At 43.9% G+C, this 26101-nt stretch overlaps 2 protein-coding genes across 2 annotated transcripts; both read right to left on the minus strand.

Moving 5' to 3' along the window:
* Nucleotides 1-1395: 1395 nt before the first annotated feature.
* On the minus strand, nt 1396-12740 carry TDRD6 (tudor domain containing 6). The gene is made up of 5 exons (XM_033004982.2): nt 6169-12740; nt 5625-5743; nt 4502-4591; nt 3613-3670; nt 1396-2026 (listed from the first exon to the last, which is right to left on the minus strand). The coding sequence occupies exons 1-5, from the start codon at nt 12713-12715 to the stop codon at nt 1965-1967; spliced, it is 6876 nt and encodes a 2291-aa protein (XP_032860873.2). The 5' UTR covers nt 12716-12740; the 3' UTR covers nt 1396-1964.
* Nucleotides 12741-13799: 1059 nt separating this feature from the next.
* Nucleotides 13800-25195, minus strand: SLC25A27 (solute carrier family 25 member 27). The gene is made up of 9 exons (XM_009962326.3): nt 24837-25195; nt 23128-23319; nt 22266-22350; nt 20264-20386; nt 19402-19514; nt 18051-18135; nt 17294-17386; nt 16848-16950; nt 13800-15457 (listed from the first exon to the last, which is right to left on the minus strand). Exons 1-9 carry the CDS (start codon nt 24937-24939, stop codon nt 15386-15388), a joined length of 969 nt encoding a protein of 322 aa, XP_009960628.3. The 5' UTR covers nt 24940-25195; the 3' UTR covers nt 13800-15385.
* Nucleotides 25196-26101: the final 906 nt, after the last annotated feature.

Here is a 26101-nt window from a genome sequence, read left to right on the forward strand (position 1 = left end):
GGTATCCAGGAGCATGGAGCAGGACTATAAAATAGGAGCCTCTTTTCAACACAGGTTGTGGTTTAGGCCCATCTGGCAACTGAGCACCATGCAACTGCCCGCTGACTCCTCCCCCCCAGGGATGTGGGGAGGAGGATATATATAACAAAAGTCTAATTGTTCGAGACAAGGACAGGGAGGGCTCACTCACCAATTATGGTCACGGGCAAAAGACAGACTGGACTTGAAAAACCCCATCAGTTTAATTTGAACACCACCACCACTAATAATTGACCAATAAAATCAGAGTAGGACAGTGAGAAATACAACCACATCTTAAAAACACCTTCCCCCCACCTCTCCCTTCTTCCTGGGCTCAGCTTTGCTCCCGATTTCTCTACCTCCTTCCCATCAGCAGCGCAGAGGATGGGGGTTGCAGTCAGTTGTCTCTACTGCTCCTTCCTCCTCAGGGGGAGGACTCCTCACACCCTTCCCCTGCTCCAGCGTGGGTCGCTCCCACAGGCTGCAGCTCTTCACATACTGCTCCAGTGTGGGTCCTTCCCACAGGTCACAGTCCTCCCAGCAACAGACTGCTCCAGCACAGGCTTCCCTCAAGAGTCCCAGTCATCTTTAGACACATCTACCTGCTCTGGCATGGGGTCCTCCATGGGCTGCAGGTGGGCATCTGCTCCACACTGGACCTCCATGGGCAGAGCCTGTCCTCTCACCATGGACTGCAAGGGAGTCTCTGATCCAGTGTCTGGAGCACCTGCTTTCCTTCCTTCTTCAACGTCCTTGGTGCCTACAGAGGTGTTTCTCTCACATCCTCTTCCTCTTCTCTGCTCCCCCCTCCCAGCAGGCTCTTCTCCTCTTAAATATGTTATCGCAGAGGTGCGACTGCCATCAATGATAGGCTCAGCCTTGGCCAGAGGCAGGTCTGACTTGGAATCAGGGGAGCTTCTAGAAGCTTCTCAGAGGAGCTACCTCTGTAGCCCCTCTCCAGCTACCAAATCCCCACTCCACACAAACCCAACACAACACATGAGGTGAAGAATAAAAGGTGTGATAAGCTGCAGCTGTTTTAAGGAGAAGTCCTTACCACACTGTATACATGCAGCAGAAAAACCATTCTACTAGGTCTGCTTCATATGTATAAGAAAAAGCTTCATCTTTCATTAGCACAATTAAGGCCAGATCATACATAGAAGTTCTATTTTGTACATGGCTGATGTTTCAAGGCATTCATCATACCCCACAGTGCTCTAGGAAGCTGTTTAGGGTCAAAACAAAACTAGTAACTGCAAAATGTGCACAGCTACATCTAACTGCAGTAGTACAGTTGAATAAAGATACTCAGTATGCACACAGCATTTGGGCTTACGCACAGGGAAAGAACAAAAGTCATTAACAAAACACTGATCAGTATATGCCAGCTCAATCTTTATTCCAGCTTTTTCCACTGCTTTATTACAGCATCAAATGCAAGACTTCAACCCAAAACAACTATGTTCTCTTACAGAGAAAAAACTGCCCCCCCCCAACAAAAAGGTACCCTCAACTTTTCTTAGAGGAAAAAAAAAACCACTCAGTGCAACTTTTCAAAAAGCAAACATCAGAAAGCAGTATTGTGCAACACAGTAGCCTATATGGCAACTCCCAAGAAACCCTTGTTCAAGAACCACCCACCAACTGCTAGATACAAATTAGTGTGCACACACATTCAGTAAGGAATGCCAGTCAAGAGGCAAATTCTTATTCAAGTGAAGAAAGTACAGCTATAAGAAGCCAAGCTGACGATAGCAGTCTACCAACAAGCACCATTCTTTGACAGGGAATCATAGTACTGACAAACATTTGCTCAGTTACATAGAATAAACACTTAATACTTTGCTTGTATTCTTGTTCCCATGAAAACACAGTTTCATGGGAATGTTTGTATACACAGGTACTTGTTCGGCTTTATGTGGTGAACATGTCAGTTTGTTTCAGGAATGTTGGAGGGCATGAGGATCTTCAGTTAAATCTGAACTGCAGCCCGTGTGCTTTTCTACAGGGAATAAAAGATTAGACCCATCAAGATATTTCTGTAAGCAAGTATAAATGCATTAATATCTAAAATCATAGCTCTACAGGGCTTCAGAATAAACATCATCAACACAGACCATATTAAAGACTACACTTATGCAAAGTTATAATATAAGGATAAGACAGTTCAAACAACAGAACTGACCAGGAAGATGAAGCAAGGAGTGCTCCCAGATTTCAGTTACAACTTCAAGCTACTCCATCCCTCAGTGGGCTTAGCATAAGCTACCACAGGAGTTTTCGCACCCTGTGGATCAGGTACTTTCTACTCAAACTGCCCTTCCAGGCAGTGGCCCACGTGCGCAGCAAGATCCAGTTTTGTGCCACATGGTTGCATGACCTTAGCTCCCATTTCCTGTGCTGTTGCTGAGAGGGTACATACACTAATACTGTGCAAAGTATTCAAGAACACAGACAGTGAGTGAATTTGGACAATAGTAACTAGCAACCAAATAGGGGAAAAAAAATAAAATGAAGTGGTAAAAACTGTAAAAGTATTATCAAAACCAGAAAGAGCAAGATCAAGAATAATCCTGCACTTGAGTGATTTGAGGGAGGATATGTAGATTCACTAGTTTAACATTTTAAATTGAGTTCTTCTAACTACTTTTTGCCCAACAGGTAACCACATCCCTGTTGCAGGCTTCATTATTTATTACCCATAAACCAGCCAGCTTTCAGTACAGTTGCACTGAAATACAATTACCAATATCAATCACTGAAACCACAAATGCTATCTCTGCTTAAGCTTAGTCCAGTCTCCATCAGGCAACCACTGGTCAAACAGGAATAAGGTGCCCAGAGAGGTTCTGGAGTGTCCATCCTTGGATAACTTCCAGAGCTGAAATGAAGGTCCTAAGCAACCTGATGTGGTTGACCCTGCTTTGAGCACCTCCAAAGGTCCCTTTCAATCAGAACTCCTCTATGATTCCATAGATTATAGCAATAGTAAATAATCAGAAAGAACCTGTACTATTTTCTTTGGTACACAGAATAGGTGTTCTCCAGTAACACTTCAAAATTTGTAAGTAACAATAAAGATGTATGTGCACTATTCACAAACTATCCTTACAACAACTAAGATGTTATTATTATGGGTTTAGATTCATAGACCAAGATCTATTAAAGGCATTCAAATCCCAAACTAAAGTGCTTAGTAGAGTCTGCCTTGCAGTCACTCATCTCGCCTCCGGAACGGGAGCAAGAGTAGCATGCTGGTGGCCAATGCTCAAAAGCCTAGAAAAACCTGTACCTTCAGTGTACCACCCCAGTTTGTCCAAGAGGCTCAATCTACTAGGTTGAATAAATAAATACTAACTTGATTTCTAATCAAGCCACAGTAGCAGCTTTCATTGCATATATTCACCATTAAACTGACAGTATGTAAGTTAATGCTACTAAGAAAATTACAACAGTATTAGAGTAAATACATAAGCTCACAGAAGTGTTTCAACTGTATTTTCTAAAATAAAGCATTTTCTAGAAAATTAGAAAGCATCAAAACACCAAGTACACAACCTCTCTGGGAGGTTTAAGGTAGTCTCTTACCTTGAAGTAGGGACTCCTCTGGTAAGGACTGCGCTTTTTCTGTTGCAGGGGTTGTTGCCTAAACAAAAGGGGATTCTGTTAGGAAGCTGGCACTATTGCCAAGATAGTTTTCCATCGAGATGAGGTGCTTCCTTTAGTATTTGACTAACTTTTTATATCAGCACTCCTGGACCCCTATTTACTACTGGTTTCCCCCCTTATAACTCACTACAAAAGTCTCCTGCCCACTTTTCACTTTGATGCAAAAACTGCATGTGAAGAAAGAACTGGAAATTCATTCTGTTAGCTGCAGCAGCAGCATGGGTGACTATATGAATTTTGGGTTTCAGACATGATTTTTTCATTTGTTGGTACTTTATGAAGAACACAGGTGAAAACCTTATTATAATTTCCTAATTACTTTGTAATAGTATGAATAGTATGAGTATACATCATTTACCAGTTAGTTACATGCTCTACTAGCATGATCTGTCAAAAGCCACATATCAGCATTGTTCTACAGTTCTTGATTAATAAGTATTCCAGTAATATTTCTTCCTTCAAGCTGTTTTCATTAATCTATTCCCAGAATGAATTCACAGTCCTCAGGCCAAAAGGCTGACAGTTTATATAAATCTATAAAAACAGTTTACATAAATTATATCAGTTATATAATATATTTATACAAATCTTAGAGTCTTCATAGAGATCTATTAGAGACGGAAGGACAATACGACGTCTTAAAGAAAAATACTGTGCTTCTAGTGGTTGGCTTGAATGCACAGGTTTAGATTAATGCTACTTTGCCTTTCTATTCTCATGGTGACACAGGAAGAATCACAACTAAACTCAGAGTGCCCTTTCTAAAAATCAGCACTGTCCTGCCCAGTCCACTACCACACCACCATACCTCAGATGATCTGCAAGCCCAGTCAGGAATACCGTTCCAGACATTCTCAGGATCCACAATCTCCTCATCACCAGTGGAGAGATTCAAGACCTGTACAGACATAGCCAAATTGTATCTAGCACAGCAATGCATCCTGAGAATACACTCAGCAAATAAGACATAGTAGTAGGAAAACACAATTGAGGACTCCCTGCCTTTGAGAAGGCTTTCAGTCTGGATCTTGCAAGGGAGAGCAAGTTAACCTCTCATAAAGCTAGATATCACTACTGAACCTGCTCAAGGCCCTCCTGGGCTTCTAACCCAAGTATGGTGAGAGAGGAAGGCTGGAAGACACCTACAACATCAGAACCAGTATAAAAATGATGAATAGGGATATTAATACATACCTGACACTCATCTGAATACAGCCAAGGTGGCTTCAGATACCTAAGGAATCTACTAGCAAAAGCTGGCTTCCATGGCTTTAGGCATTCAATCTTCCAAGAGGTTACTTTTATGAAATGATCTTTTGGATTTGCAACCTTAAATTACATCTTAAAGGCACTTTTATGTAAGTATAATGTCTACACATATCCGTACATATACACACCCTTCCTCTGACCTGGAGGAAGACTTCTCGTTATTCCATAGTTTAAACAGCAGTATATCAAGGCAGCCCATTAGATTATAATCTACTGTTAAAGTTTACTCCCACCAGCCACTAGTACAATACATATTTTACTGAAGTAGAAATAGTTGTGTATTCATTATTAATTACAGTATAATTTAAGTTTCTTCACAAGTTTCTACTGTTCTAGCACTAATTCCTCAAAGCATCAGTAAAATAATGCAAAGTTTCATGAGCATTTAATGATAACACAGCTCCATGGCAGGTCAAATAAATACTCATGTGTGTGGTTCTATCTCAAATAAGACGTGAAGGGAATATCAAGCGTTGACATACAGCATCTGCTCAGTTTGAGACACTGCTGTTTTTATGTATCCTGTAAGTCCTGAATCAGCCTTTGCAATACTAAGTCTTAAATTTTGTAATAGAATTCTGTAAAATATTCAAAGTTTGGAGGAAGACCAAAGAAGGACCAGGTTTTAAGAATGCAGAAAGATTATCCAAAACCATACTTACCCTGGTACCTTTTTCAGATACCTCCAAAATGCGAGCCTCACACCATTTTAGAGAAGTGAACACCACACACTTGGAACCAACAGCAAAGCCCTTCAGATTATAGGTATACTCATTGTGTCCTACAAGAATAACGACATATCAATAAAGGAAGAAGAAACACACAACCACCACCCCTCCAAAAAACTTAAATGCCTCACAACCCTGCTCCCATACTCCCCTGACCCTCTCAAAATTACTTTTACTTAATATTTGAGTTAAAAATTTGTCATCTTGAACAGTCTTGAAAATGCATTTGTTCAGAAATAGATTTTTCAATCACAAAATCATTAACCTCTCAAAAGTAAGATTAGTTGCTGTTAGACCATCATGTTATCCACAAGATATTACACTTAGTCAGATGTCTTAAACCCATCAAAGCATACTGCTGTTAACACTAATATAACAACTTTATTATGAAAAATTAGGTTTCTACAAGGAAGTTATCCTCATGTTTGAATGTGCACAATATTTTGATTATCTAATTTCTTAAAACCAGATATTTTACCTGCACTGCAGTCAGCCAAGTTCTCATTTTGCTTTTTCACTTCTTCATACTCAGGCTTACAGTCTAAAGACTGCACACGTGTACTTCCACATTCTTTAAGTAAGTCAGCCAAGTCTTGTTTCATCCATTCTTCCACGTAACAGTCATCTTTCTTCTTCTGCCACTCCTTATGTTTCTCAACTTTGTAGTCACATGATTTTACAGTGCAAACAGGCCTCTGATTCATTTGCAGTGCTGTGTGTTTCAACCCCAACGAGTCCTCCTCCCCATCCTCCTGAGATGGCTGTGCATCAGGCAGCACCAGTTCCAGAAGGTGCTCAATCTCAGCACCTAGCACTGACAGCATGTCATGGGTCTTCAGGTCTAGTTGTTTCTCAGGTCCATCACCAGATGAAAACAGCCTTAGGGGAGGAGACTCTACTTCCATCCAGTGTTCTTGTATAGCTTCTGCTTTATGAACTTCAGACAAATCCAATTTCAGTTTCTTTGCCTTCTCTCCCAAAGAAAGCTGATCAGACGGGATGAGCTCTGCTGTCTTCTGTCCATTGCTAACCAAAGGCATGAAGTTATCTCTCTCATGAAGTGATGGTAAGATTTCAAGAAATTTCAGAGCTGCTAACTCTCCCATTTCCTCACTCACAACTGGCAGCTCAAACAATTCCTGTTCCAACACTTCCTCTTTTGCTTCATTATGAGAAGCTGTCGGTGTTTTAAGTGACTCTGTTTCCAGAGCTTCCTTTGTTTCTCCACCAAAGGAGGATGGCATTGAAAGTGTCTCTAGCTCCAGTATGAACTCTTTTAGATCATTATATGAAGAGCCCATTTGTAATCGATCCAGTTCTACTAATGTCCTCATTTCATCACTTGAGGACGACTGTACCTGGAACATTGGCAATCTTTGCAGTTCTTGTTTGTTTCTTAGGAGAACACTGGCTGCTGAAGCACTGCCTGTCAGTGCTCCTTTCAGCTCAGCATCCTCTCCAAACAGTAGTTCAGATAATTCTTGGTCTGCATCTTTCACTTCACTCCCCAAAATATAATGACTGCAGCTTTTCATTGGTTCTACTAATACATTGTTATTGCTCTCTCTTCCAGGTAGAAGTATCTCTTTATCAAAGTTGCTTTGACGCTCAGCTGTTTCACATCCATCATCAGCCTTCCCAGACATATACGCAACAGCTCCCACTGACACATTTGTTTCTACAGTATTTAAACATTCAGAAGTCACACCCAGGAAAGGTTCAGAACAAAATAAAGCACTTTCACTTTCTTCTCGAGCTAATCCACAAACAACAGTAGTTTCTCTTTCAAGACAAAGACCCACATCACTGTTTGAACATCTGTTTCCCTTTAAGGGGTTCTCAAGGTTTGAGAAAGTGTTGTTACCATTTCCTTTATTAGCCTTCCAAAAATACTTCATCTCTTCATTAATACTCTTTCCAGAAGCTTTCAGCTTGACAACAGACAGAGGAACTTCAGAAGCTTTGTCTTCCAGAGTTGCTATTATTTCAGCTTCTAATAAGAGGTCTTCAGTCATATCACAAAATTTCTCTTTTGCTTCACTAAGCCATGAGCCCTCTGAGGAATTGAAACCTGACAGACAGCAAGCAAATGCTTGATTAGGTACACTGAGCAATTCATATGGAATCTGTCTGACCATCTCCATGCTAACAGCTTCCTCGCTTCCATAATCCACATGTCTAACCACTACATTGTCACCTTTTATGCTGCTGACTTTAGCTCTGTAGAACTTGCCATTTTGACTATGTTTTGCTAGACAAGTATCACCGCTTTTAATACGAGATCTGCAATTGTTCAGAGAGTTTAGTCCAAGGTTTTCAGCTTCCCCTATTTTTTCCTCTATGTAGCTCATGCCCTCTGCATCAGCACTGCAACTCCAAAAGTACTCTGGACCATTTACCACTGTGACACGAACTTTTACAGTTTGACCTGCCTCTGGAAACTTCCAGATAAACGATTTACAATCACTTACACAGGAAACTTCATTTTGTGCCTGAGGAGGCAAAGGCCCACACACAGTTATCATATCACCGTTCTCTCTTCTATCAAGTATTTCTGTTAAACAGGATCCTTCCCTACTTGCAAGATCTTCTTCAGCTAAATCCACTGTTATTATACCTTGATGGTCACTGAGAATAACTTCCCATTTATCCTCAGCCTTCTCTACAAATTCACACGTTAGCAGAACTTCACTTGTTCTCTCGGTAAAGTAACGCACTGCTTTCTCTGCCCAGTCTGTATCTTCTTTGCATCTAAGTCCACCTAGGAAGCAGTGAATGCTTATTGCTGGAATAGATAACAAGTCTTCAGGGAGTCTGTGCGCTTGATCAACATTAATAACTGAAGTATTACCATAATCAATATATTGTATACTTATCAAATTGTCAGAAGTCTTCTCTTTTACTACTGCTCGATACCACAGGCTGTCTTCTGAATAAACAGCACTGATTAAGTCTCCTGCTTGGAGAAGCTGTCCATGAAGCTTCTTTGCTTGTGTCCTATTGTTTAAGATTTCCGAAATGCTGTTAAGCTGAGCCTCATCACTTTTTAACTGAACATAAAAATCCAGAGGATCATTTACATGAGACACATACACTAACACTTTAAGAGCGGGCACTATCTTCTGTTGCAGTAGATCAGATACATTTTTAAGCGTTATACAGCCACCTTCAGCATCAGATTTAATATCTGACTGTGTATCCATCTGGACAGAGAGCAGAGACTCCTTCCCCGCTTTATTTAACAAAAAAGCGTCTTTCTTACTGCTAAGCATTTCAACAGATTCTAGTAATCCCGCTGCCGGTTCTCCCTTTGTATCAGGCTGGAAAAGGTTTACATCTTCTTTGAAGTGCCTTTTGCTACTGCCCCCTCCTCCTCCCTGGGCTTCAGATCTGCATTCTTTTCTTTCGAGAGGCCTACCTGCATTTAAAGGGGACATCGCAGACTCATTCCTCTCATTCACATCTGTATTTCTAGAACACAAAGTTCCATTTTCTGCATGCCTACACAGACCTGTGTAGTCCTTCAGTTTTGAATTAATTTGAGTATTACCATCAAACAACTCAATCAACAGTTTACCATCAGATTCCTTTGCTACTACTACTGCTTTTAATTGCCTTTCTAATACGGCTTGCTTAAACCATGTTGTAGCTTCTTTGGGAAGATTTGATATATCAGATAAGGAACACTTTATGGCCTGCATTGGCAAAAGCAAGATATCACAAGCATCACTGGGTAAAGGAAGCAGATGATCTTTCTCTACTGTCTCTGTGTTCCCAAAATCCACAAAGAAGACTTCCGTATTTGGTTTTCTTTTCATAATTACTCCCCTGTACCAGTGATTGTCAGTATACTTTGCTAGACACAAGCTCCCAGACTTCTGCAAGGTTTTTAAGCTGGTCATTGTTTCACTTAGACGATGAATGTTATCTGTAAGCTGTGCCAAGACATCTGCACATCTTTCAAGCTGGCAGTAAAATGTCCATGGATCCTCCACATGTGTAACATAAACATCTTCCTCACTCCCAATTTTGATACCATGCATAGAATAATAGTAAGAATGAAGCTGAACTGAAGATATCAGAGGCTTCTGAGGAGAAAGAGGTCTGGCCACACCTCTCTCAATCAGAAACTGGCAAGCACTCTGAAAAGGTGTCATTAAATCTACAATGTTAAATAGCTCCTTATTTTTTATCAAAGCCAAGGCAAATATTGTACACTTCAGCTCAAAGTGAGATGACGAATTATCAACAAATTCCTGAAAAACCCGAATCGCTTCTTCATTCCAAGCAAAAGGATCCTGACCATTTGGTTGGATTAAGTTATAAAGGCTGCACCTGAAAGCCTGAGTCTCTAAACTAAGAAAGCGTTCATTAGTTGAGCGGAGGTTTGTGAGAGAGACCAGTTCTCTGTTGCCATAGTCAACATACATAACTTCTACTTTTTCTGCAGAAGGAACTTCACTGATAATTAAAGCCCTGTACCATTTTTCATCCTCTGAGTACTGGGCTAAACATACAGAATTTGGCCAAGCACATGGGGGGGATGAATTTTTACAATACTCTTGAATTTCAGCCATTAATACCTTAAGGTCATGGCAATTTCTACTTAACTGACACCAAAAATAACTAGGACTTTCAACATATGACACAACCACATTAACTGTACTTCCCACTTCTAATTGACCTCCGTAAGAGTAACTTGGCTTTATTTCCACATAATTCTGTCTCCAAGAGATGGGCAGGTCTTCCTTGCCCTCATACTTCTGAATAGGAAGAGATTCACTACTTTTAGAATTGTGAATAGCTGCAGCTGCGTGCTCTCTGACCATCACAGCTGTGTAAGGATTAAGTGCTCTATCACTACTTTTTAGACCAGATTCTTCTCCGAGCCTTTTCTCTGCATTTATTTGTTTTTCCTCACCAGCACATGCTGGAGAAGACACTTGGCTCACCACCTTATCAGCTGATTTCCGGAGAGTCTCAGGTATTTCACACCTCTGGTATTCAGCATACCCTCCCTGGGCCATGAGCTTACCTACATTTTTCTCTCCTAATTGCGATTGGTCAAAAATTTCAACCATGTATTTGTCACCCTGTGCACTCAAAAAATGAACCTTTAGTCCCTTGTTCAGTACAATAACTCTGAATGCAGACACAGACGCTTCACTCCAACCCCCTCTCATAGGAGAGAGACCTGCCAAACAACATTTCAGAGCTAAAGCAGGTAGTTCCCTGAAATGAGGGAGCAGCTCCTTTACCGCACACCGATCTACAGTTTCCGTATTGCCTCTGTCCACCAGGTGTATTTCTACCCCACTGTCCAGTACCCTGGTGATCACCGCTCGATAAAAGATACCCTCTTTCCTACTGGCACAAAAGGATCCAGGCTGTAAGTCCCACCCAGCACCATCCAGCTTTGTGGCATGGGAGTAAAAATTCCACATGCTCTGACTCAGCTGCCTGAAGAGCTGGCGATGTTCATGGAGCTGCAGCCAGAACTCGGATGGGTCTCGGAGGTAGGAAACCTGCACATCGTAGAACACCCCCAACTCCAGACGCACACCAGCTACAGGAGCAGGGGCCAAATCTCTGTGAGTTAAAGCAACAGGCGGTGCTCCTGGTGGGAATTCCAGTTCTTCAGCTGTGGAATCTTCTACTTCCAGCTGCTCCTGAGCTTCAGTTTGGCTGACGTGCATATGGCTGCTCACCAGGCAGCAAGCCCGCACCCCAAAGAGATGGTTCAAGTTGACTCCAGTTTCCCCATACAGGCTCACATAATAGAGATGCTCGAAGGAGTTAAAGGCTTTGATGCAAGCACTCACTCCTTTGCCTAGCACCAACGCTTTCAGCTCATTGATCTGTGATGGGGACCAGCCACAGCCCTGATCTGAGATACCTTGAAGAGCACATGGGTAAGTCACCACAGGCATACGAAAACACTCAACAGGCAAATGGCGCAGGTTAGCTCTGGTCACAGTCTCCTTCCTGCCATAGTCCACAAAGATCACTAGAGCCGCTTGCCGGTCCTGCTCCCCAGCAATGAGCTCCAGCAGAACCGCACGGTACCACTGGCCATCTATGCCACGGGCAGCACAGGGGGAGCCCACTTTGGGTAATAAATCTTGTTCCCACCAGTCATAAGCATGGCACATGGTATCAGAAAGGCAACGGATCTCCTGGGACAGGCTCTGCAACTGGCAGTAGATGTGGTGTGGGTCAGAGACATGGGTCACTAGGACAGGCTCCGTCACACCCAACTGAAGCCGCGGGTAGAAGTAATCAAACTGTGTCACCTGTTTTGGATACGAGAGCAAAACATGGAGAAGCTGTGGCACTTCAGAAGTTACAGGGGAACACGCTGGAGGATGCAGCTTGAGCTGGTTCCTGAAGTGGCCGTAAGTTAAGCAGCGCCTGAGCACCTGGCAGAACGAACTGGGGGTGACCCGCCTGGCCAGGCCCAGGTGATGCATCTGGGCCACGAGCTGCGGCACCTCGAGCACTATGAGCTGCGGCGTCACCACCTTCTGTACCAAGCCAGACACCTCCTTGCCGTGCAGATGGCTGAGGAACTCCATCGCCTCCACCGTCCAGATAGAGGCCGCGGCATCCCCACCGGCCGCCACCCTGTGCCCTCCGGAAGGCGTGAGATCAGCCACGATGCAGCCCAGCACCTCCGGGGCCAGGCGGAAAAGCTCCTTGCAGCCCCGCGCCAGGTAGCCGGCGGATGTGACCACCGTGCTGCCCTCGTCGAGCAGGAAGACACGGTAGTCCTGGCCGCGGCGACTGACGACGCAGCAGCGGTACCACCGCCCGAGCACCTCCACCAGCGCCATGTCTCCGGTGCACAGCTCGGCTCCACCGGCCGCCAGGCGCGGCCCCGCCGCCGCCTGGATCTCACGGCGGAGGCGGTTGTGGTCGGCGCTGCGCTCGCCCAGCAGCCCCCACAGCCGCACGACGGGCACCTCGGGGCGCAGGCCCACCGCGCACACCCGCAGGGCCACAGCGGCCCCCGGTCCGCAGCTCATCCCGCCGCCGCCCTCACCGCCGGCACGAGGCACAAACGGCCGACGGCCCCCACCCCGCCGCCTCATAGGGCACACGCCGCCCACGTGACCCGCAGGATGCGCGGCCGCCCGGGTGGCCGAGTCCATTTTGATCCCGCAGGGGGGTGGGCGGGGCAGAGGGAAAGGGGGAACATAAGCGGTGAAGGGGGATAATACGTCGGGCCGCTCCTGCTAAACCGAGATGTACTGTGAGGCAGCACAAAGAGGAGGGTTACCTCCGGGGCACTCTGGGGCCGCAGGGCTCAGCCCAGTGCCCGTCGGAGCTTCCCTCGCCCGGAGTGGAGCGCTCCGCGCCCGCGGTGCGGCCGAGGAACGGCAGGGGTGGGGTGAGGGGAGTGGGGGCGGGGAGATCCCTCCGAGGGCGAGCCTCCATTGGCCAGAGCGGGCACCCGGGGCGGGGCGTGCACGCTGGGCTCGGCGCCTATTGGCCACCGAGGGGCGGGAGCGTGAGGGCGGGGAGGGGCGGGGCGCCGGGAGGGTGACACGGGGCTGAGGGACAGCGGCGCGCGGGGCCGCCCTGCTTGTGGACGGGGCAGGCGACAGGCAGCCGCCGCTCCTCAGGGCCTTGGGAGGTGGCAAACGTGGCTGCTCTGCTTGGTGGCCCCCTTCAGGTAGCCCGGACTGTCACACTTTCTCCATTTAGTCTCTTCAGCTCTTCAAGCGTGTCATTTCTCCCTGGTTTCGCACCCCTTTTCCCCGGCAGACCACTGAGGTTTCGACGAGACTGTCTTCCAGCCTTTAAGGGCCATGGTCAGAAGTGGAGCTGTGAGGAACACCCAGGACTTCACCAAGTCTTTCTTAGGCCGCAGGAGAGTCCAGCCCAGAAGCCTAAGTGCCGTCCTCAAGCTAAATCTTGGCTTCTGAAACTGAAGCTGGTAAGTAAATAAATATGGCCAAGTGCTTCACGGGGTAGAAACTTCTGCTTGAAAAATTTGGAGTTACATTGGAAAAATTTGGAAAAACACTAAGAAGTAATGCAGAAAGTAGCAAGTTTTGCTATTCAAATTATTTTTTTAATACAAAATACTTGGAATCAGCACTGTTATGCATCTCTTTAGTGCCTCACACTCTTTTAAAAAAGAGCTTTATTAAGAGTTAAAACAGTTTTCCACTACAAGACTTTTAAAATTACTCTTTTTAATGCAATAGATCAGCTACTTCTGCATATCCATCATCAGGGTTAGCTGAGTAATGGGATTGCAGGCAGGACCACTCAGGATGTAACTGAAGCGGAGGCTTTGCTGTTTTATAATCACTCGTGATGGTGTGCAAGAAGGAAAGAACTCAGCTTAGTTTCTCAGAATCACAACTAGAAAAATAACGGTATTTCTGAAAAAAACTTCTGAACCTCTAATAATAGATGATTTTTTTCCAAGCCAGAATCACACACCCAAATGCATGTGGCTATAACAGATTTACAATACAATCAAAAAGTGCAAGTGCAAGCCAAGAGCATGCCCAAACTCTTTAGTCAGAAATTGACACATTGAAAATACTAGTTGCAATGACTCGTATAGAAGAAATCCTGAGTATTTACTCAGAGAGCTAAGTCTTGTACAGTCATTTAATTACTAGATATTGTTAAAACAAAGCCAGCTTTGTTCTATCTCCATTATGATTGCTTTTATACTGCATTTTTTTTGTCTCCAGATTGCCAAAGATAAGCCTAGTGACAAACAGCAGTAGTCCCCTTCCCTATGAAATTTGGGAAGCTCTAGGTTTAAAAAAAACCAAACAAACAAACAAACAATTGCTCCTATTCAAACATTTTGTGGTTTGGAAGAGAACGTTTTATTTCCACCTAGATTTAAAATGGGCAGTGTATGTATTTCCATGGAAAAGTGGTACCTTAATGACCCAGGCTGCCAGCTAGCACTGGGACTCCCACGGGACAAGTAGTTCAACTTGGTCTTATGGACAGCATGTGTGTTGTGAGTCCTTCAAGAGGGGCAGAGCAAACTAGGCTTCTGATTTCCTGGGGAGTGCATTTCACTTGTGGATGTTACGCAAATGGTTGAGTGAAGAGGTCAGACTGTCTGGGAAGTAAGAGGAACACAAACTCTTCCACCTTTTGTGCAAAGCAAGTTTGAAAACAGGTAAACTGCGTTAATTTTTTTTTTTTTTTTTTCAGTTCCTAGCACTACAGGCTTGGTTTAGTGAGGCATCAAAGTAGTAAGAGGTAGTTCTTTATGTGTGTGCAAATGTAATAGCAACAAAAAATCCCAAATAATTTTATAGACTGCTTATCCACAGAAGATCTTCAGTGCTGCGTTGTTCAACCTGCTCTTGACCTTAACAGGAACCATCTCTATTATCAAACAGGCAAATAGTATTATATTCTACTTGCTTGATAGATTTTTTTTTTTTCCTCTGTTTACTGTTTCAGAAAGCTGATGCTGGCTGTCAGTTGAAGTATTATTGTGGCAATTTTATCCTGTGGATAAATTTCATATAGCAGTCTGACAAGCAAGTAGTACCCTTCAGTCATGGCTGGATTTGAGGCAGCAACCTATACATGTGATCCTACTGCCAGTCTCTTAAATGAATTAGTTCCCTGTGGAGTCGGGAAGCCTTGTGGAATGAGAATTCAGCTTTATGATTGTTCTTTGTTTTATGAATACTGAAGTGATTTTAAAAAGAACTAACTCCACAGATCCTTCTGATTTGCTCATATGTAAGCCAGAATACCAGTGACCAAGGTGCCTGTGAAAGCAAACACTGAAGTTAGAGACTTAAAACAGAAGTGATCCAATAAATAAACCCATTAGATTATACTGTCTCCTCTTAAAAATTGTATTCTTATACTCAATCTTGTATTATGTCTTGCATACAAAAATTGTAGTGTTGCATATGATTAGGACTGCCCTGTCCTTCACAAGAAACCTAAACCTTTTATTTTCAGCTTGCCAACCCATAAATGTTTGACCTGAAATGTTTCATGCTTGGGGGCTACTTCAGGCTGAATGCCATTTTTTTTTTTTTTTTTTTTTTAAGTGTTTACTTGTTCCATAACCTTAATCAGAAAACTGCATGGTTATCCTTGCATAAAATTTATATCCTGCACCCATTTAGTTGAGATGCCATTTTTACTTTTTGGGTTTTTTTTGTTAGAGCAATACATTGGTGTTTGGCAAAAGGCTGCCTTGTGCCTAGAAAATACCTTTTCCAGCTCCTCTGAAACACCCATTAAACGTTCCCAAAATTACAAGCCCTTGGGAAATCTATGTTGGTGCATGCTTTGTGGAAATTGCGAGTAGTAAACTCATAGAGATCTCATTGGTACTGAATGTGCTCTGGCTCAGGGGACTGAGCAGAACCTTCCTCTAATTGGTCTCACCAGAGGCTGCTGGCCACCATTGTGCCCAGTTAAATTAGAGAAGGGGGGGCTTTTGCCTCTGATCATGGCACTCAATCTGGTAATTTAAACAGTGTGAAGACCTTGAAGCCAGCTGGCAGAGTCTAGACATTGTCATACTGTTGAATTCTGACAGATGTAAAAAAAAAAAAAATAATAAAAAAAGGTCACATCTAAATTCGCTATTGGGAATTGTTCCTTGCCCAAACTAACAGCCGAGTTCCAGTTCCCAGGCTGCAACTGCTGCTTGACTTAATTGTACAGATGTGGCTTTACCAACTCAGCAGAATGCAGGAGAAAGCCGCCAGCCTGAATACAGGAGGGGCAAAACTGAGACTGAGGATGGAGGAGTAATAAAGTAATTCTGGGATCAGGAGAGAAGGAGGAATGAAAGTATAAGGGATGCAAAGGGAGTCCAGGGCTGGGAGTAAGAAGGAAACAACGGAGAGTTTGGGGAAGGGAGAAAGGACGGAGCCTGAAATTATAAAAAAAAAAAAATCAAGGAAAATCACTAGCAACTAAACAGGACAGCATTTTCCAAATTAAAGAGGTGTAAGAGACAATGTGGAGGAAGTGACACTGCATGAAGTTGTGTCATCCACTACATTCGATTATGCTAGCTGCAATTAAATTGAGAGACACAAATAGTTTTGAAAAAGTGTTGACACAGAAAGAACTCCTTACATTTTAATGCCACATTGTTCAACTGTCTTGTAAAGAGGGTTAAAAGGCACTCACCATTCGCATCCAGGTTGGTATAAAACCTTTGTATAGAGACATAAACCCTTCACCCTGTACAGTTTGAATCAAGCAGTCCATGGAAGACTTATACAACAGACCTCTAGGAATGTGCAAGGAGAACAAATGGTGTTAGGATTGCAAATATGCAATTTTTAAAAATCCCATCACCCACCCCAAAAAATAACCTGTATCTGATATATTTGTACAAGCAAGAGCACTTTTGTAAGTTCCGTGGAATCTAATCAAAACTGAAATCTGCTGGAGTAACTGGGTATGCTTAGGTGGCCATCACAACAATGGCCACCAGACATTTACTAAATCAGTAAAATGATCATCAAAAGATGAAGAGCAAATCAGAAACTTAGCACGTCACTGCCAGTGAAATCATTAAGACTCAGCGTTTCAATTTTCTACTGAAAAGTCAGTCTCTGAAGTGTCTGTACCTTCTCTGCTTGTCTCTCGGCTGGTTCATTATCCGGGTTTTGACCACGTCAGCAGGAGTTCCCAGAACAGCAGCTACCAGGCCAGAACAGCAACTGTCAACAGCAACAGATATTTAAAGCAGCAACTAAGATTTATCATGACAATATAAGCATCGTGATTCCAGTTCTAATAATATATATTAAAACAGTTATCATAAAATCATGAGTAATACCTCATAACAACATAAACTTGATTTGGGAGGGAGTTTGCTAGTGTTGTTCTGGCTGAGATGTCCTCCCAGCGCCAGCTTCCCTCACCTCTGTGTGCCATTCTGAGGCAGGGATAAAGGACACACAGTAGGGAATTTATGATCTTGTTTATATAAGGCAGATTTCTTCATAATTTAGAAGTGTAAAAGAGGTTGTTCTGCAAACTTTATATTGCTCATTCTTACAGTTTGCTAAAATTAAAACTAGGTCAGATAAAAAAGTAGCAATTCTAGAAAAGTGGAAATTCCTGTGTTGTCACAGATGTGTGAGGTGTTTAAATGCATCAGCAAGGTACTTCTAGTGAGGGCAGTTTTGTAGTAATGGTTGCATCCTTTGTCTTGTGTCTTTTATACAAAGATATCCTCTCAGGCAAAAAAAAAAAAGGAGTTATAAAGGTGCATTTTCATGACCAAAGAATAGGGGCTTCTGCTGGCACGGAGAGGCCGATCAAGGCAGCGAGGCTGGAAATGCCTCACAAAGGAAAAGGGGTAATTGTGGAATACGTCACCTGGCAATACTGTGAGTCACGCTGTTGTCCACAAGTGGTGTGTTCAGAAGCAAAAAGTGTTTCACTGAGTCATAAGTGGTCAGATCTTTAAAGAGGATAATGAGAAAAAACAGCATCGTCAGAAGTAAATGGTGCCTGTGCTGTTCAGTACTGACATAGGATGGAGGCTTGGCGAGACCTAAATTTCCAGTGCAGGTCCTCCCACTGGCACAGCTAGTGCTCTGCACCCAGCTTCTGATGACAGTTGTGGCACCTGGGTCCTGTTGTTAGACATGTGAGTACATGCTCCCTTCTACTACCGTCTCCTCTGAATTACCCCGCAAATGATGAAATGGATCCCAAATGGAAAATTATGCAAAATATCTCATTAACCAAACACAGAAACATCACAATAAGGGCAGCTCTACCTCTCTCACCTTTTTGCAAGTGTTATAAAAATGTTAGAAACATTAGACAAAAAAAATAGATGATGTCATGGAAGTTATATCATGTTCTTGTGAAAGCAAACATGAGTTACGGCGTCTGGGCATATGAATGAAAGACAGTGAAAGTTAATAGCAGATCTGGGTTACATTTCCAGTGTCATGACCTTAAAACTTACGAGCCCAGCCTGCTAACCAGGATGACCATCCCAGGACTTCCTAGTGCTCTGCAGCCCAAACATACCCAGTGGAAACCATTTCCCACTTGTAAAAGAGTTTGCTTGTTTAAGTTTACATGCTGAGACTGCACGTTAACGTTGTGTATGGAGATACATACCTTAGTTAATAATCATTCTATAGCCCTCATTTAACAGCTCCAGCTGCAAACATTATCCAACCAGTGATTACTGCTGCTTAGCAAGGTGTAAGCTTACACCAGCTCTGATTTTCTATCTTCAAGGATATTTTTTGGTCATGCTGTTAACATATCCCAGGGCTGAATGACGTAGAAATTAATAGCCATCGTGCCAAAGAAATTTAAGCATGCAAAATAAAAAAATGCCAAGGCAATGCTAGAATATGTGCCACTAAGCACAGAGCAAGTGTTTATGGTGGGCACCCACAGGCAGTGTCTTTCAGTCCCAAAGACATCTCCCTCCTTACTTTATAAACAGAACCTAAGGTAGGAGAGCACAGACTGTTCAACATGTCCAAGCAGTTTTGGAGAGACACAGAAAAGATCTATTTGTGGAATAGATCCCTCAGGCTCAGGCACAATTATTTTTAAGCAACTTGATTTCCACAGGGATAAAACGCTCAAGGCATAAGTCACTTGCAGTATGGTTCAGACAGGTTGACAGTGTAGGTAGTCAAGAGACAAAGACCAGGGGAGCAGCCTTAAGTGCTGCAGACCAAGTTATCAAATTTACCTCCCATGTTCACCAGGGCAGCTCTCTGAACATTTGGCACCCATCCAGCCCAAAGCCCCCGTATTCCTCCTTCGGACAGGATCTTCATAAATGCATGGTGCACTCCTCGAAACCTGAAATCAATATGCAACTACTAAGTAGAGAACCCAGCTATGGAGAAATCTTTGCTTATTCCAGCACTTTGCTGCACCAGGTCCTCTCATAGGAAAGGCAGTTTGCACCTGCAAGGATCTGGCCCTCCAGATCCATTTTTTGATCCATTTTTGGATCCATCTTTGATTTTCATGCTGTGATATTTTACCAAACATACCAGTTGCCCTGGTAAGCAGCAACCTGGTCACTAATGGCAGATGACCCTTTGATCCCACAGCTGGGTTGCAATGCTACACGTACAATATACCAAAGGCTGTCAGCAGTTTGGGATGCAAAGAGCAGTGTGTCCCGGTATCTGCAGGAGAGTCTCAAGCCCCGCTGCCTGCAGGTGACCCTGTGCCTGTGCCCCCTGCATGAGCCATCTTCCCCCTTCTTTCTTCCAGCTTCCTTTTTTCAGAAAGCATCCTTCCCTCTCCCCGGCAGAGCGCTGGCATGAACATGCTGCACATGTAGGATGGGCAAGGATTTGTGATCTCTGGGACCAATGCATCAGAATAAGGAAGGCGAATATAAATGGAATAAGGAGGAAGTCCCCGATCCCCCACCCTCTTTGCTGCCCTGAGCCATCACGTTCCTCCCAGGCACTGCTCTTTCCCCAGAAGGGTTCGGAGGAACTGGGGAGAGGGAGTGGCAGAAAACAGAGAGAACCACACCCTCTGTCAAAGAGTAATCATTAATGAAAAAACTGCCAGCTTTTAGAGGAACTGACCGTAAGGGCTTTCCTTCTAACTTCCTTTTTCCTTCCATCTGCATCTGCACTTTCACCAGATCAGTTGGGCTAGCAAAAAACTGTCCAATGGCACCCGCAGACATACCTCCAACTACAGCTTTCCTGCCAAACAGAGAAAAAAAAATGTGCTCCAGAGTACACTGAAAATCTTCACAAATTGCAGTGCTTGAGTGGAAGAGTTCAGCAGCATGACCCAGGTGAAACAAATGTAAATGGTTATTCCTTATACCAACAGCCAAAGTTAAGGTAAAAATTGTGGCAACTGCAGGTAGTTAAGGTAGTCAATAATACTTCTGTCAATTTTAAGAAAGGGTTAAAACTTATCTGAGAAAAAAAATCAAGTCATTATATGTCATCAAGACATTCAGCTTCCTCTCCAGGTTACATTATGCACCTCCCTTAAGGTTTAAAGGCAGGATGACAAGGTACACAAGTAAGGGATGGTGCTTCATATATTGTAATAACTGAACTCCAATCTGAAATTCTAGACTGCTTGCTGACATATAAAACTTTTCTGTATATCCCATTGCTACTAGATGAATTGTATTAATTTTCTAGTTCTACTTATTTTACTAGAAACAGAAATTTCAGTATTATCCATAGTTCCCTCTTCCAGTAGCATTAAGCATGACAAGTATTTTGTATTAGGTTTTATAAATCCCATCCTAAAAACAGTTACATTTTGGACCCAAGATTTTATTTTGGAGTAAAATATTTTATTAGATATGATAACATGTATGATTATAAACATACATGACCAACATTTTAACAATAAGGATGTGACAATTAGAAATCACCAATTTTTGCAGAACTTCTGTAAAAATCTGCTTATTCCCCGCAGGCAAAGAGTTAATTCTGTGGCTGTGTGCCACTTGTATTGTCAAAAAAGGGACCGAGTGAGATTTAACTGTTGTTGAATTAAACTTGAAAAACAAAGACTTTGGTTTTGTTTTTTACAGGGATCACTTGTCTCATCGGGAAGGATGCACAGATTTAATTTAGGCTGACATCTGTCACACAGACATGAACATAATAGCATTTTTTTCTTCACAGTCTGCCTCTTCAGTACCCAGAAACTTTCCATCTCTCAGGCTAAGATACACTACCAGAATCAGCAAATCTTCCTATTCCCCTTGTTTATAATACAATGGCATAATAATTTCTTACCCAGGCGGTACAAGCAGCAAACCGGCAAAATGTTGCCATGATGCTGCTGCACATCTAGTGGGACCTGTCCCTTCAGCAGCTGGAAATCTGAGATACACCACTCCTCACTTCTTTCCTGCAAAGCTCTGGGGGATATGTGAGTTGTCTATCATACCTTTGGAAATGTATCCTCACCCGCTGTAGATCTAATCAAGCTCTTGGTTGACCTCGGAGCTGAGCAGGGCACAAACTGCAAGTCCAGCTTGGCTCAGCTGAGCCTCTGGTTTGCATTACCCAGGCAGCTGTAAGATTACTCACGCTGGTGTCAGGTTTGTGCAATTGCTCACAGCTTCTCCAACACCCATCACACACAGTTGTATGGTCAGCCACGACTCACCCCCACTTCCCAACATCCCCTGGCCCATGCAGAAATAAAAGAGCTGCCACTACATTGCAGACCTTGAGTCATAGTAAAGCTGCCCTGCCTCCACTCTCATCCAGGCTAATTCCTGCCAGCCCAGGCCAGCTGCTCCTATCCATGTAGTTTATCATGTTTCTCCATCTCTTTAGTCGAGTATCCTTATTAAAGTAATCATGGTCCTTGTTAAGCCTCTGAGAAACTTATTTCAATGTTTCTTAATCCTATTCCCAAATGAATGAAAAGATACAGCCCTGAAACTAAAATCAGAAAGTCCATATCAATGCTTAAACCCCTACTTTATATTTACTCTCTTTAGAGTAGGCAAGCGATGAGGAAAAGACAGCTTTTAGGGCTGCAGGACTGCTACAGTAAGGTCAATCCCAAACAGGCAAAAGCATAAAAATGCAACATTACCAGAAAGGAAAACTTCCATCCTGAGACCTGCCAAGCACAGAGTCACGGAGATGTTCGTACGCAACCATCCGAATGCCAGAGTACACTGTGGAAAACAAAAGCAGGAGACGATTCTTGGGTCTGCCATTTATGGAGGTCACACTGGGATAGAAAGGTGAAGAGATTGGTTATAAAGCGCTCCAGAGCTTGCCTGGGTGAGCTGGTCACTGCTTTCATGTTTGTGATCAAGATGGGGAAATCGAGGGGGCTGCCTGCTAGCAGTGCTAGAGCCAGAATTTTTTAGCATCAGAGAATGGCTCTGGCTGAGCCACACGTTTGCCAGGAGGCAGCATGGCTTACGCCCTCACGCTAAGGAGATGCGACTGCATTGCTTCCCTCTCAGCTGCTGCCAAGCACAAAACCTCCCACAAGTGCTTTTGAGGTTTATTGCTGTCACTGTACTTCCACATAAAACACAGAAAGCTGTTACCTGTGGCCAAACCGCTAATGCATTTCTTCATCCTAGCACTTGCAACCTTATCTTTTTTTTTCCAGCCCATCGCCACTTCCCTCAAATAAAAGATATTTATTGTTATGAGGACTCCTGAGTGCCTGATTGTGCTGAAGACCTTCCTGCAAAGACAACAGGGAAATTATATTTTGTTTTCCCAGAAGCTAGAATAAGGCCGTGAAGGAATGGGCAAGAGGGAAGAGATTATATTGAGCCAGAATCCTGTATATTTTGAAGTGGGATTGCAGTGTAGACTGAAGAAGTCCTCGCAGATACATTTAAAGTAAAAGAAGATATGGCAAGATCACTCCAAGAGGCTGTTGGCCACAGAAGGCAGGACCCAAATTTGTCCCCTCACGAGCAGATAATTACCTATGTGGCGGTAGATGGCTGGCGTGGCTCCTTGCCAGAGCTTTCGTAAGCCCTCCTCTTGCACGATGCCAGCCGCGGTGCGCAGCATGCCGCGGTAAGGGACCGCCTGGCCGGCGGCAGCTCCATTGCGATGAACCGCAGCTTCACCTTGGACCTGCAGTCGAGTTTTTGTGAGATCTAGGGGAAATGTTACTGAGGAGAAAGAGCAGGGAGGAATCATGAATATGAGTGCAGCTGCATGGAGACCTACCATGCTGGTAACATCTGTGGCACAATCCCCCTTGCCAGGCAGCCCAGGAGCCTGTGCAAGCACCAGCAGGCAGCAGGGACAGCACCCAACGGGGCTGCAGGCGATTCGTGGAGAACAGCAGATTCATGTCCAGATCTGTTAAAAATGGCTCTGGGCACGAGTATCAAAATACATTCCCATCAAACACCGGGTCTTTCTCCCTTATTTGTTTTTGCAGCTTTGTTTTGCAATACATGTACTTTCCAAGAGACTCTGGATTAAAGATCCTGTTTCAGTTACTCCCCCTGAATAAAGATCAGTCAGATCTCTAACTATCAAATGTGTGGCCTCTCCAATTCTGCCCAGCATAGTGGCAGCACAAATTACAGTCAGGAATAACCCCAAAGTGGCCATCATAACGCACACACGCATGCAGGTGAGCATCTATCCTACAAACCACCCTAAAACGTGCTGCTGTGCTGATGTAGATGCGAAAATCATGATTAACCTCTTATTTCTCTCACTGGAGTAACTGGTGGCCAGGAAAGGTGGTCCCACTGGATCTCAGCTTCCCAGGGCTGTTCCTGGATCAGTATGGCTACATATTTGCTGTCCGTAATTTCAGTTCCAGGCCAGGAGTGTCTCACTGGGTGATGGACCCTCCCAGCCTGTGCCACACAGCGAGTGCCCAGGAGCAGGGGTTGTCTTTGGTTCGACACCTCTGCAATGCACAGTGCTACAGGGTCCTCGAGCAGGACTCGGAGGTACTAGGGGAATGCAATCACTACTCAAAGCCTTGACAGATTTATGGTATATCTGTGCATTAAATTTGGTATTTAAAGATTAGCAAAGACTGAGAAGTTACAAATCATTAGAACGATGCAACAGATTTGCCTGTAGAGCTTATAGAAATGATACAGAATATGCTGAAAAATATTTCAGACAAGTTACTGCTCATGAAGTAGCGCTATGCAGATGCCAGGGTGCTTCCTTCCTACATTTCAGCAAGCAGTTTACTATACTCCATTTTTACAGACCTGTCCACTGTAGCCAGAAACATAAGATTCAATTTTTCTTTGATTAACCTGTATTAACTATGAAAAGCAAATTCCTGAAGAAGTCAGACCCTTGCTACTGACTTAGGCAACAGATTGTCCTGCCTCAGTCTTCTTCCAGAAACCCAACAAGCACAAAGCTTAAATTAGTCACAACTGCTTTGTGTTAATGACTGCAACTCTTTGTTCTGAGAGACAAAGATCTTGACCTAAAAAATCCCTCCCTCCAGCCACAGTCAGGTGGCATAAAACACTTGCAAGCCTTAAATTACTGAAAAGTCACGACGAACAGAGTGAAACAGATTTGCTGAAGCAGAAAAGTTGGAGCAAACACCGAGGAATGAGGCACCTGGGGACTGTTCCCCCTGCCCTCCAGAAGTAAGTTTTGACCCCCTTCCCTCTCGGAAAATCATGGTGAGTTGTACCTAGTTCTGCCACAGCCGCTGCACAGGCTGACAGAGCGAATTTGCTGGCCCGGGGCCATCTCTCCGGAAGAGGTAAGCTCTGCTCTTCTTCTGCAGGTGACATCTAGCGCCTAACCTGAAACCACCCTGCGAGGGTCTGGAGCAAAAGCAGACCCTAAGCTCAGCTTTGTTCTGGGTCATTTAGGAGGCGAACTGCTGAAGGTCATATTTCTTCAGCGCCAGCACCAGGAACCGCAGCAGCGCAAGTGCCTCCTGCAGAGCTGCAAGGTCCTGGTGCAGTGACACAAGAGACTCCTGCGCAACAGGCTCCTGGGAAATGTAGTCTGTCACCAACGCTACCCTCTGCTAGGAAACCGGCAGTGCAGGTACAGTCACACGCGCAATTTTGTCCATTGTCTATGTTAAAAAAAATTAATGAGACCTCAAGATGACGAGAACACGTGTGGGGGCTGTTTGTTTGATGCAGTGCTGCTGACAGCAGTGCCTCGGGAGCCCCAAACTGCGTCCTCATGTCAAGCAGCTGCACAGGCATCTGAGGTGGATGAATTGATCCAGATCTGGTTTAATGAAAGCTGCATTAGCAACAGCTACGTGCCCAGCTGGAGTGCTAGTAGCAATTCACATCTCCTGGGGATTAGGCACAGAGCAGTGCAGTTTGAGCAAGGGGCATGCAAACCTGGGAAGACGGAAGCCAAACTGCCCAAAGCCCTGTATGTGAAAAGTTTAAAGCTTTTCCTGGCTGAATGCTGGAGCCCTGTTAATTGTGTGCCAGTCCTAATTTATCTTAAATTTATTCAGGCATATTTAGGTTCTTACCATGAAAAAAAGGGTAAGGCACGTAGTGTTCAGGAGAAGCCTTTATCATCAAGGGCTCAGCTGAATCACTAAGTTAATCATTAACCATTAATCAGTAATCCTCATACTGAGGATTTTTTAGGTCACAGAAACTTATCCCAGAACACCTCCCCACACCTCTGTCTAACTGCCTAGTATTTTGGTGTGCAGTCCCAGTCACAACAATTCAGACAAATGAAAGAAGCATTGCAGGTGAAATACTCAGCTGAAGTCAGATGAATTTATCTCATGGTCACCAGTAATCGGTGTTAAATTGGATCCTTCTTTGGGTTAGAATTCATTGGAATTCATGCAGTGGTAAAACAAACTGCCAACAAAACCCTAACTAAAATGGGAAGAAGGCATATTGCAATTTAATGCAAACATACCTGGCTGCACTGAGGGTACCAGTGGTTCAGAGCCTTATTCTA

This window comes from Tyto alba, unplaced genomic scaffold (genome assembly GCF_018691265.1).
Source record: "Tyto alba isolate M040663 unplaced genomic scaffold, T.alba_DEE_v4.0 Super-Scaffold_40, whole genome shotgun sequence".
Lineage (NCBI taxonomy): Eukaryota > Metazoa > Chordata > Aves > Strigiformes > Tytonidae > Tyto > Tyto alba.